This window comes from Silurus meridionalis, chromosome 13 (genome assembly GCF_014805685.1).
Source record: "Silurus meridionalis isolate SWU-2019-XX chromosome 13, ASM1480568v1, whole genome shotgun sequence".
In the NCBI taxonomy this organism is placed as follows: domain Eukaryota; kingdom Metazoa; phylum Chordata; class Actinopteri; order Siluriformes; family Siluridae; genus Silurus; species Silurus meridionalis.
The window spans coordinates 12,194,648-12,207,302 of record NC_060896.1 but is presented as its reverse complement, the minus strand read 5'-3'; the positions used below and the strand labels follow the sequence as shown (position 1 = coordinate 12,207,302).

General features: G+C 35.6%; 1 protein-coding gene across 4 annotated transcripts in view; it reads right to left on the bottom strand.

The window, feature by feature from the left end:
* The window catches only part of nlrc5 (NLR family, CARD domain containing 5), a 28,679-nt gene extending 16,314 nt beyond the window's left edge, over window positions 1–12,365 (bottom strand). Inside the window, exons 1-21 of one of the 4 annotated variants that reach the window (XM_046864453.1) lie at window positions 12,163–12,365; window positions 11,283–11,605; window positions 10,758–10,835; window positions 8,927–10,655; window positions 7,039–7,122; window positions 6,864–6,947; window positions 6,581–6,664; window positions 6,271–6,360; window positions 6,135–6,179; window positions 5,487–5,537; window positions 4,703–4,786; window positions 4,477–4,560; window positions 4,280–4,369; window positions 4,145–4,192; window positions 4,013–4,066; window positions 3,825–3,908; window positions 3,660–3,743; window positions 3,483–3,572; window positions 2,603–2,662; window positions 2,417–2,500; window positions 2,244–2,327 (exon numbers count right to left, since the gene is read on the bottom strand). In XM_046864453.1, the coding sequence (XP_046720409.1) occupies window positions 2,244–2,327; window positions 2,417–2,500; window positions 2,603–2,662; window positions 3,483–3,572; window positions 3,660–3,743; window positions 3,825–3,908; window positions 4,013–4,066; window positions 4,145–4,192; window positions 4,280–4,369; window positions 4,477–4,560; window positions 4,703–4,786; window positions 5,487–5,537; window positions 6,135–6,179; window positions 6,271–6,360; window positions 6,581–6,664; window positions 6,864–6,947; window positions 7,039–7,122; window positions 8,927–10,655; window positions 10,758–10,835; window positions 11,283–11,598 (3,407 nt within the window). In that variant the 5' untranslated portion in view covers window positions 11,599–11,605; window positions 12,163–12,365. Of the gene's footprint in view, window positions 1–2,243; window positions 2,328–2,416; window positions 2,501–2,602; window positions 2,663–3,482; window positions 3,573–3,659; window positions 3,744–3,824; window positions 3,909–4,012; window positions 4,067–4,144; window positions 4,193–4,279; window positions 4,370–4,476; window positions 4,561–4,702; window positions 4,787–5,486; window positions 5,538–6,134; window positions 6,180–6,270; window positions 6,361–6,580; window positions 6,665–6,863; window positions 6,948–7,038; window positions 7,123–8,926; window positions 10,656–10,757; window positions 10,836–11,282; window positions 11,617–12,162 lie in introns of all 4 variants that reach the window. The other 3 variants (XM_046864452.1, XM_046864450.1, XM_046864449.1) reach the window with 3 other exon arrangements.
* Window positions 12,366–12,655: the final 290 nt, after the last annotated feature.

Sequence of the window (12,655 nt, the reverse complement as noted above, 5' to 3'; positions counted from 1 at the left end):
ATCTCAACCTGCATTTAGACGGATGTTCTGTAACCACTAGTTCAACTGTAAAAAACCTGGAAGTTTTTTTTAGACAGCAAATTGTCTTTCAAAAATCATATCAACCAAGTTACAAAAACAGCCTTCTTTTACCTTAGAAATATTTCTAAGCTAAGAAACATGTTATCTATATCTGATGCAGAAAAGCTCGTCCATACGTTCATGACCTCCAGAATAGACTATTGTAATGCATTACTAGGTGGATGTCCTGCATCATTAATAAACAAGCTTCAGTTAGTTCAGAATGTGGCAGCAAGAGTTCTTACTAGGTCAAGAAAATATGATCATATATCCCCAATCTAATCATCCCTGCACTGGCTTCCTGTTAAGTTTCGAATAGACTACAAACTACTACTTCTTACTTATAAAGCCCTAAATGGTTTGGCTCCCATGTATCTATCCAGTCTTTTAACACGCTACAATCCATCACGCTCCCTGAGATCTCAAAACTCTGGACTTCTAGTAGTTCCTAGAATAGCAAACATACACACTCTCCCAGTTTAAGTGCAGATTAAAAAAGTATCTTTTTTAACATAAAATATATAACATATGTCTCACATTATAACCTTGTGCTCCAGAACATATGATCACATGCACATTATCAACTTGTGCTGTTAATATCATGAACAGCAGCTACGCTAATTTCTCTCCACTGCTTCTCTTTCTCTCCCCATCCTAAGGCATCCTGAGGTTTGGCCAGCTCCAGTCACGTCCCACCTCATGAAGATTATAGACCTTTGAAGAAGTAGATGCCGAACTCGCAAACATCCCGTAGTATCTAGGGTCGTACCAGTGCCAATTGGATCCCACTACATGTGTGGAGATTTAACATTGGACCTCCTGGAGTGCTTAAAGGCTCTGGCATGGAGAAGCTGGTGCTGGATCTGTGATGATCACAAATGTTGAGCTCAGTAGCTCCTAGTTTTATAACCACAGAGACTGTATAAGACTGTAGAAAGAACATTACTTATAATCTTATACTCCAGTACTCAAGTTAGTTCTCACTCTCCAGTGTTCTGTATTGTTGAAAGATTTATGATCAAACTCTTGATGTCACCCAAATGAGGATGGGTTCCCCTTTTGAGTCTGGTTCCTCTCAAGGTTTCTTCCTCATAACATTCCTTGCCACAGTCGCCACGGCTTGCTCATCAGGGATAAATGCACACCATTTACCTTGACTGTTGATTTCTGTAAAGCTGCTTTGAGACAATGTCTGTTGTGAAAAGCGCTATAGAAATAAACTTGACTTGACTTGACTTGATATCATATATTGATTGCATTATGCATCTAGTCTACAGCCAGTATACACTATGAACCACCATACATTGTAATTTCTATTAGCTAGAAATTTACTAAGAAGGGAGCATACCAGTGCAAAATAATAAAAAAAATAAAATAAAATAAATAAAATGCTGTTTAATGATAATGAAGTGTGAGGGTACTCGTCAGTGGTGTACTTCATCTAGAATAGATATACCTTTGTGTTTTTCAAATATTATATTTTACTAGAACACACTGACGTTCAACTACAAACTTTCCCCAATATATAATATATTTCCCAATCCAAAATTATACATTTTAGAAAATTATAGTACATAGTAATAAATGTGCACTAGTGTGTGCACGTGTGCAGCTTCAATATTTAATATTCTGAAGACATTTGATAAAATTGGATTGAAATTGGGATTTGAAAAAGCAAAGGCATGTGTGAATGAAGGGAAATGTTTAGGGTGTACAAAATTTGAGTTTTTAAGTGTTTTGTGTTGAAGTGAGCGGCAGTTAGAATAAAGTAAAGAGAAACAAGCATTGTGGTGGAGAGAACTTAGCAGCTCCGATTTCCTGTGTGTGTTTGTATGACTCAAATGATGTTAGGTCATGCTTGCAAAACAAAAGATAATATACAAATAAGGACTTTTTTGTGAGTTGCCCAAGCCTGCTTCCCATCTCTCCATTCTCAATCCAACCCAGGGGAAATGCTACATGACTTACTTACTAGCACAGCTCACATGATAGTGTATAGAGAAACAAAGTAAATGAATTTGTGATTATCAAAGACAATGCATTATCCCATTGCAAAACATAGTTTCAGATTACATTGATTAACAGGTTTGTGTGTTCAGCGACAGACAGCACCCTGGCAGTTCTCAGTTCATCAGCAGTTTAGCCATGTATTAAACATCCTGTGGGACAAATGTTGCCTTTACCTCACTAAATTGGAAATCTGAAGTTCGGGCAGGCACTGAACAAATGACTTCACATCTTCATCTTTAAGGAAGTTACTGGACAGGCTACATTAGGAAAGAAATATAAACAAGAGAGAGGTTAAATGGAAATCAATTACTGATTACTGACAGACTTTATAATGGGAAACACCTACTCCAGGTCAGTCAGACGATGACAATGCTGCAGTATACCACAGAGCTTTGACAGATCAGCACTGTTCAGCTTAAATTGGTTAAGCCTGTTTATGAAAAACAGAAAAATAAAATCACGTTATCCGGTTATTATGACACCATTCATGTCTAAAATTTCAGTTTATTTATTTTTTCCCTAAATGACTCACTTGCATGTTGCAGCTTCTGATTTAGCTTGGAGAAATGTAACAAATGTTTGTCCCAGTTGTCTGTGAACAGATGCAGCACAAATGAGTAATGAACGCCTTGTTTTTTAGAACTGTATTCTGGTTTGTAAAAATGAGGATATATAGGGGGAATCATGTAGACATAAGTTATAGCACCATAGCAATGTGTATGTGTGGGTGTGGGAGGAAATGCATCCTTCACCATGCAACTATGTTAACAAACATTAATAAATGAAAAGAAAATCTACATGGCCAAATCATTTCAATTCAACTATTTTCTCTTATATTAAAAAAAATCTACAAAAACACAACTCATAAATTAACTTAGAAGTAACTAGAATTAAAAATAAATAAATAAATAGATGCCACTTTCACTAGACCCTTTTTTCTCTTGATTTGCTCCATGAAGATTTACTACATCTGAAAAAAACCTTTTTATAATTCTATTTTATTCCCTTTGTCTACTGGCTTTACTTGACTTTCCATTTGCAACCTTTGGCAGTCCAAAAACACAATAATTCTTTTTTTTCTGTCATGTTAAGGTGACTCTTGTAAAGCAAGCACATGCTCTACCTTTGTGTGTTGCAGTGGTGCAGCGCTTTCTACACACACACTGAGAATAATGGTTGAGAAGTAGTTTTACTACACTTACATTGAAAGCATGTACATTAACAACAGGTCAAAAAATTAGAACCTACAGATACGGGTTAGTCAAAGTGAAATCTCTAACATTTTGCACACTTTAGAGGTGCCAGCCAGACAAATTTTTTTTTGATTTTAAAAAGAGGAAATGTCCAGGACAAAGAAGTAATAAGGTCACACTAATATAGATGCAGGTATAATTTACTGTCATATAAGTTACCTCAGTTCCACAGTTGTAATGCGCTGGCAATCAGGAAGCAACTGGACTATTAAAAAAGCACTACCTGTTGTCATCTCTATGTGACTTAAACTAGAAGAAATCACAGAACAGTCTTAAAATGACAATTCAGCAATTGTGAATTTTTTTCTATAATCAAAACCGAATACAAATCCTTACTTTAGCAGATTGAGAGATGACATGCCTGGAAGGAACTTTATTAGCCTCTCAATAGATTCTTTATTTAATGTTCCATAAGAGAAACTGTAACAGAAAACCATAAGAAAAAAGTATACAAATTGTAATATGACTGTGGTATATCTAGAGCTCAGGGGAAAAACTCACTCTAGGTCAAGCTGATCTGGGCACTTGATCAAATTCTTACACAGCGTGCTCATGTCAGTAGGTTGTATATCGCATTGAATTAGGCTGAAATGACAAAAAAGTTAAATACAACAGCCTTTTTAAAATGATATTTATGCAAATCATTAATAATTTGCATTCATCTAGAATAAATTGCATACATGTTCTACCTGAGTTTCTTATGCAAAACATCACACCCCTCTTTGGTTCGTTTGAATGTTCTACTGCAGAAAACAATGTGTTATGAATCATATGTTTCACTCTGCATAACTGCAGAGAAAAAAAAAATGCTTTTGCACTACCTTCTGCGACATCTGAATGTCAAGACCAGTTTCTTGCTTCCGTTGTAGCTAATAACAAACAGAATGTAGTTATACATTTTATATCACAATAATCACTTATTATAATATGATATCCATTATTTTAATAGTTGTTACCTAGCTTCAACCTCAGTCAGGTGTTTGAGAGTGCAAAGATATGTTGAGAGAAGCATCACGCCATTCATATCCACTTCATTATCACTGACACTGCATTAAAGGATAAAAATTCACAACCACAACATCTGTATAAATAAAAGTACAGCTTACAAATATGATTTAAATGGATGAAGTAAATGAAATAATTGATAACAGACTTGATTTCTTGAATGGTGTCAAGAGTATGCAGATTTTCGAGTAGCTTTTTTAGACCTTTGTTACCCAGCGAGTTCTTTGACAAACTAAAAGGGGAAAAAGTCAACAGAATAGAAAACTTAAGCAGGAAGCACATACGATCAACTCAGTAAAGTGGTAGATGTAATAAATTGTGAATTAGACGGTAAAACTAAATTTCCCTGCTGTGTGGTGCACAATGCTGCTTACTTTAGGACAGTAAGAGAGGAGCAGTCACTGAGCATACTGCATAGATCTTGTACATTTTTGCATGTGAGATTCCAGTCGTTCACGCTAAACACAAGGAAAAATAAGTGTCATTTATGGCACATGCTAAAAAACTTTTAGATTTCCAGCACTAAATCTAATTAAAGCATAAGTATTCTAACTATTTTAAAAGGTGAGCTTTTTCTATGTTTGCATGTTTAATTATAATTAAATGTGATGAATTAACTCATGTTAAGACTTTTTAAAATTTCAAAACCTTTCATTTATTTTGGAAATGTGATGTTTTGTACTTGAATTAACCTTTAATTAATACTTCAATAATTAAAACTTGATGTATTGATTGGAATGTCAAGAAAGGCTGTCTAAAATGATCATTAATAAAATGACTTGTTAGTTGTGAGGCTAGGGCTAGGGCTGTTCTAGCCCACACTGTTGATTATGCTGCCTTTCAGTATTGTGTCATGTCTTTACAGCAAATGAAACAAACAAGTGGATTATTTACTTTGTCAGCCACTTTTCTTCAAAAAAGTAAATAGACAAACCATTATTAAACAATAAAAGTATCAATACACACACACACACACACACACACACAAACAAAACAGACAACAGAACTTTTCTGTTTAGCAGGATTGTATTCAGAGACAACATAGGGAATGTTGCATGTGTTCGTGCAAGTATGTTTGTGTAATAATATTACAACCTGTATAATATGAACAAAACTTTACAACAATAAGAAAAAAAATTATAAATCTATTCCACATACATTAGTTCCCTTGTTTCTTCAGCATTGTTTAGGTTATCGGTGCCCACGGTGCTAATAAAAAAAAAGGATATAAACCAAATTACCACAGTATTTTTAAAATCAAATACATTTTATAAATCCCTTTTTAGACCTAGCCAACTGAAAACGAATAACATATCGATACCAAAACAAATCCAAATAAATTCAGATATGCATGCCAATCAGCAATCATCACATAGTTACAACCCTTTTTTACATGTTCTACTTTATAAAGCTCTGAAAATGTGTTAAAACCTTTTAATGCTCCCAAAAATTAAAAAGAATACAATCTCATTAAAAAATATTATTCCATAAGTCAAATTTGTTGAATTGTGATTGGATGACAGTACCTAATGTATCACGCTTACCAATATGTTTAAGATTGACGTGTTATCTATTTACCATTATATTTCACAGACCATTAATTTCCCTGTAATTACCAAAAAGTACAAAAGTAAAGTACAAAAGTACAAAAGTAAAAAAGATCTGGCGAAATTCTGAAATAATAATTCTTACTGATTCTTACACCTTTTGATAAAACTGCTTTCTACAAACAAGAGTCTTATTAAAGAATTTTAATGTAATTCTACAGTTCCTGAGCATGATTTTCCAGTACTAGTTACTACTTACTTAGGTAAGAATGGGGAGAACAGAATAGTGATTTCCTTTTTTGAACTGTAAACAAAAAACAATAATGTATAAATATCAGAATATTTTATGCATTCATATGAATTTACAAAAAGAAAAAAAGAAAGAGAGATCCTACTTTGCAGAGACTTTCTTAATGTTCCGAAATTCTGCCATTTTTTCAACAAGCATAAATATTCCATTTTTGGAAATGTTGTTTTTCCCCAACCTAACAACAAGATTCAGTACAGATAAAAATTAGTCAAAACAATAAAATATACCACTGCAGTAAATATACACACACACACACACACACACACACACACACACACACACACACACACACACAAAGTTCTATAAATGGATAAAAAGGATATAAAGTCACCTCTGATTTACTTGCATCTAGTCTGAACAAAAATAAATTAAACTCTAAATGTGACACTACTTACATGACAGATGTGAGTTTAGTCAGTTTGGGAATCAGCTCTGTTATCTCTCGTACACTCTCATCTGATAGGGAGTTATCACTGAGACTGACAAAAAAAAATTGAGTTTAAGTGACACTTTTACCATTACTCAGTAATAAAAATTTTCCTGTTTATTTACACTCAACTCAATATCTAAGCATTGAACTCTTATTATTATATTATTATATCTTATAATCTTATATCTTATCGTATAATCTTACTATTCTTTAAATTATACTGCATTATAAAGAGCAAAGTCTCTTACTTGAGGAGTGTGATTTGCGGGCAAGACTGCAAAGCCTTGAAAAGTTTAGAAGCTCCGCTATGAGAGAGGCTACCACTAATAAAGCTGTAAATGTAGTAATGATTTGAAAAACACAATGCATAATGAGCTGTTCAACACCATGGAATATAAAGAAACAATTGTGTTGGATACTCACTCTAACTGCTTTAAGCTCTGGAGTTTGGGCAGGATACCAGATAAAGCCTCTGCGAACTTGTCGTCATATTTACGGCTACGAAAACTGAAATGGAATTGTTTAATATGAAGGTCCACTTTTTAATCAAGCAAAAACACTATTACTTTGTGTTATATTTTGCAGGCGCATGTACAAAACTGGGTAAGAATTCTAATAAAAGTGGCCTAATCATAAAAATTTTTCATATAATTTATATATTGATTCTATCACTTCCAGCCAATACTCACTATATACACTTATCAACCACTATATAAGCCAATGCAATGCATAAAATCCTGTAGATATATGTCAAGTGTTTGTGAACAGTCAAAAAGGAATAAAATGTAAATTCAGTGACTTTGGTTGGTGCCAAACAGTATGGTATGAGTGTTTCAGAAACTCTCAAACACTCTTAGAGTATACACAGAAAAGGGCCAAAATGAACTTCCAATAAGAGGCCATACTAATGTGGGAGGTCAGAGGACAATGGGGAGACTGGGACAATCTGGAGACTGGGTTGGGCTACTATGCTAACTACTACTGAAATAACTATTCTTTACATTCATGGTGAGCAGAAAAGTATTGCAGAACACATTTATCCAGGAGGTAGATTGGCTACAAATGGCAGAAAGCCACATTAGTTTCCAATTGCATCTAAGAACTGGAATCTGAGACTACAATAGTCACATGTTCACTTAAACTGGGCAGTAAAAGATTGGAATCGCCTATCCATTTACTGGTTACCATGTTAACTACACAAAAGGAAATAGGCAAAACACTCTAAACAATAAAAGTATAAATACACACACACTGTTTTATTTTAAACAGCAAATGCACATTTTCTTTCTCACAACAAAACCTAGACATTATATCAAATGTTTAAACTGAGGAAATGTACCATTTTTAAGCAAAAATTAGCTAATTTTGAAATTAATACCTGTAAAATTTGTCAAAAAGGTTGTGACAGGGCAAACAAACAGCTGGAAAAATAAGTGTTACTAAAAAGAAACTGAGGGGGGAACATTTTGGAACTTATTGACAACAGGTCAGCAACATGATTATTAAAAAAAAAGAGTATCATAGAGCAGCAGAGTCTCTGCAGTAAAATGGGTTAGAAGTTCAACAAAAAATTGATGGATCAATTAAATAATAATGTTCAAAGCCTTTGAACAGTTTATCAGCCACAGTACATAATATCATCAAGATTCTGAGAATCCAGAGAAATCTCTGTGCACAAGGGACAATGGGCAAAAATGTATATTGGATGCCTGTGCATTAAAGCAACATTTGCTTCCAACCAGATGGCATCATTTACAAGGAAGGTCTTGCATATTTCACTAAAAGCAATGCTAAAATGCATAATGCATCTATTACAACAGCATAGCTTCGTTGTGGGAAGTCTGGATACTGAACTGGGCTGCCTGCAGTCCAGTTCAGCACTTTTCACCAATTGGAGGCATTTGCCATATCATGATGTGAAAAATAGGACAAAGAAGACACAGAAGTCTAAAACTCCAGCAACTGGTCTCCTCATTTCCCAGATGTATAGGAGATGCTATACAGTGGTAAACATGGTCCTGTCCTAAATTTGTTGACACAGGTTTTCAGACATCAAATTCAAAACTTTTTTCCTAAAAATAGTACATTTCTTCAATTAAAACATGTTTTATTGTGAATATCATATGGTTTATGAAGTTTGCAAATCACTGCATTCTGTTTTTATTTAGAATTTATGCAGCATTCCACCTTTTTTGGAATAGGGGTTGTACAGTACATTTTGCTAGTTTAAAATATATTATAATCTAATCACAGTGAAAATGCAAAGCTGTCTATTGTATTGTAATAGAAAATATAAAAATTTGGAACTCACATTAAACTTTCCAAGTTCTTGCAGTGGGGAATGATATTCAAACACTCTGGTTCAATGGAACAGGCACCAAAGTCCAGGCAAACCATCTGATTTGCAGATAAAGTTACAAATGCCAAGGCATCGATGTCCACAGGGTTCAGTCTAATATTACGCAGCTCGAACCGATCTCTTGAACCAACAGCCTTGGCCAAATCGATGTTTTGGGTTTCATGGGTACAACGGCAGAGTTCAATAATCTTGGGACCTGTTTGACGAACACTCACCACAAAGCTCTTTAAAATTTTAAGAACTGCATTTTGTCGCTTTAGCACAGTAGTTCTGGCATTTTCACTGCCTTCCAGCATGATAAGATTTGAAGTGCAGGCTTCTGCAGCAAGTCCACACATATACAAGTGAAGGGAGTCTGTGAAGACAGTTTTTGGATCAGTCTTAGCAGTCCATCGGCTTTTCAGGTTAAGCTTCTTCTTGAGCTGTGACTCTGTGATGTCGGGGTTTGTCATCATATGCAATGCAGCCATGAACTCTTGCATAGTTAAATGTGTAAAGGCACATCCCAGACTTCGTGATCCATCTGCACAAGTAAGATCCAAACGGGACAGAATTCCAGCATTGGCACCAAAGTTCATTAGCTCAGGAGACAGTTCATTTGCCGAGAATACTATACGGCTCTTCTCCAGGCCATCCATTGCAACCTTACTCAACATAGCGATTTGATCTCGATACTTTTGAAGTAATGGAGTATGATTATCAGAGGATACACAACTCTGGCATCGACTAATAAATGCAGAAAGGATGTGGAGGTAGATTTGAGTCAAGGATGTAGGTAGCTGAGTGCCTGATTGTTGAGACATATCACTGGAGAGGAAATAATCTATGCAGACACAGCAAACATGACATAAACCTGGAACATATGACATGGAGAGCAGATGATAGTTGTCCATAAGCAAGCGTACTGCTTTTTCTTTAATTTCATTTCCCTTTTCATGGAAATACTCTTCAGTGTATTCTTTCACACGTTGTTGATTAAATCCAAGCAGCTCTGCAACAAAATAACCAGAACTTCCAAATAAGTCAAAAACATCTCGTGGCCTACAAGTGACCAGCACTGTGCAGCCAGGCAGGATCTTGGAGCTACATAGTGCAGAGAGAAGATCAGCTAATGGCAACTGCTGGTAAGCATTTACAGAGTCTACAAGCTCCTCTGGGTCTGTAAATCTCGCTGCAAACTCATCATATCCATCAAATATGAAGCAAATTTTCTCAGGGTTGTTGAAAGCATAAGTAAGTACTGCTTCACTTTGCTCATTGTCTTCTTCAGAAGGAAGAAAGAAACGAAACAATAGCTCTTTCAGCGATAATGGCTGTGAAACAAGGTTGAGCTGGCGAAACTCCAGCAGGAAAAGTAGCTCTATAGAGGGGTATGAGCCCTGAGCCCAGTGGTGGCCAAGGCAGTGCATCAACAGGGTTTTACCAGAACCAGCCTGACCTGATAGCATTACCACTCTGCCTGTTTTTTTCATCAGAGACTCAACTGACTCCTTATGCTCTGGTAAAACCTCTTCCCCTTCCTGAGATTTTGTTGGCCTGTCCCTCATTCGTGCACATTTTTGTGTCCGCCAGCACAGCCATGTCTTGTCTAGGCAAACCTTTTTCGTCATATCTTTCGTCACCTTCTCAAATTTCTTTTGGAGAAAACTCTTAACAGCATTTGTGTAACTCTGCACCTGGTCTGGATTAAAAAAAGTTACATTTTACTATAAACATACTAATTTTGGTATAAAGAGTGGATTACAATGAAGATGTGTGTAATAAGGCAAAGACTGAGAAGTACCTATACATGCACGTTTTGCATTGTGTGATGGAGGGAAGTTTTCATTATCTGGCAGATGACTGTTGTCTACCAATGCACCTTTAATCACATGCAAAAAGAAAAAGCTAATTTTTAGGTACATTCCAACTTTGAATTGAAGCATAATTATCCGTTCATGTTTCCACATTTTTCATTGTTCTGCAGGTCTTTCACTTTCACTTTGTTTTCGACATTTTATCAAACGACCTTAGACCTGAACTGAAAAAAATATATCTTTTTATACAGTAACACCATTACATGTTGTATTATATAGCATTTCAAATAGAATACATTTATATATAGCTTGTAGATTTTTTCTGTTTTCATAATAATCATGTTAACTGTTTAGCATAGGTTTCGCAACACCCACCCAACTACAAATGTTGAATGCATTAAATTATTAAGGTCACGTCTTTAGGCTATTCGCATTACATTTTTAGACTGAAGCTTTGTTGTTACACTGACCAGATAAAAGACAAAGACGGCACTTTATCAAACATAACTTACCAGCTGTGGGTCCTGCTGCATGTATAATCTTTGTATCCAGTTCTAGGGGAATATCATCACAGAACGCCCAAAAAGTCTCCAGAAAATGGCGGCATGTGTGCTGATCTGATGTTTTGAAGTAATCCACAACACCTGAGATAGTCTCCCTGGGGTTGGGCAAGTGCAGAAGCTGCTCTCGGGTCCGAGCTTCCACCAAGGCATAGATTTGCTGTAGAACATTATCTTTTTGCATACACAAAACGTCCTTGATCGCATTGGCCTCCTGGATTACCACAACCTGAACATCCTCCTCCAGGTCCATCTCCTCCATCTTCATCCATTTGCTGTGGGGAAACTGTTACTAAATTGTTTAACCTTAAACTGTTTAATAAATCATATACAATGGATTTTTTTTTTTTTTTTTTTTGTGGAAAACAAAAAGTTGCAGCAATATTCAATTATGGGATGTTCAGATCATCGAAAAGATTAGTTGAGTGAAATGCAAAAGCCAAGAAATATTGTTTTAGAGGGATAAGATGTGCAATTACATATTAGGTTATTTCCTGTTTGGAAAAAATAAATACATTAAGTAGGAGCAACTTATTATAGACCGAGGAAAGTATATTTTTAGCACTTAAGCTAATACATTTAAACATTTTTTTGCTTTATATGGTCAAATTGTTTTTGTGGGTCATGTCGCGCGCGTGAGCTGCGTATTTAGGTCGTTTGGCGCAGTAAGCTGTTAGACGCAGCCTACAAAGTTTCTCTACTGAACCGAAGATGCTACAGAAAAGATCTGCAGTAACACATAGGAACGTGTGTCTTAAAACATTAAGTCCAAGCTGTTTAATTAGTTACATAAAATCACTCATTGAGGACATTCTGTTGACGACGTACTCACCTCACATAACCTGGTCTCCTATTAACATGATATGTGGCGTCGCGTTGGTGTGGTGCGGTGTGGTGCAGTGTGGTGAAAAAACGAAAGTGAAACCTAGATTGCGTCGTATGGAACGATATTAATTACATTAGAACTTGTATTTATTCCAGATTGTATCTTAATGTAGCGAAATAAAGCTGGATGATGATCTGTAATGATTGTTATTGTTTCTGTTATTGTTTTGGTTTTATTTTTTCGGTTTGGTGGAATGGTGTGGTAAGAAGGTGTGGCGAAGAGTAGTCATGCGCATGGAGCAACCATTTGTCAGCAGAGAAAAAAGTGTTTTCCCTCCTCAGTATTTTCTTACATGATGCTTTATTACATTTATTTGAACCTTATTTGTTGTTCGTTTCAACGTTCAGCTCGCTTTAAGTTCATCTGAGGTCAAGGTTGCCAGATTTCCTTCCATTTCAATCTCATTTATAGCACACCCAAAACCTCAACCAAACAAAAA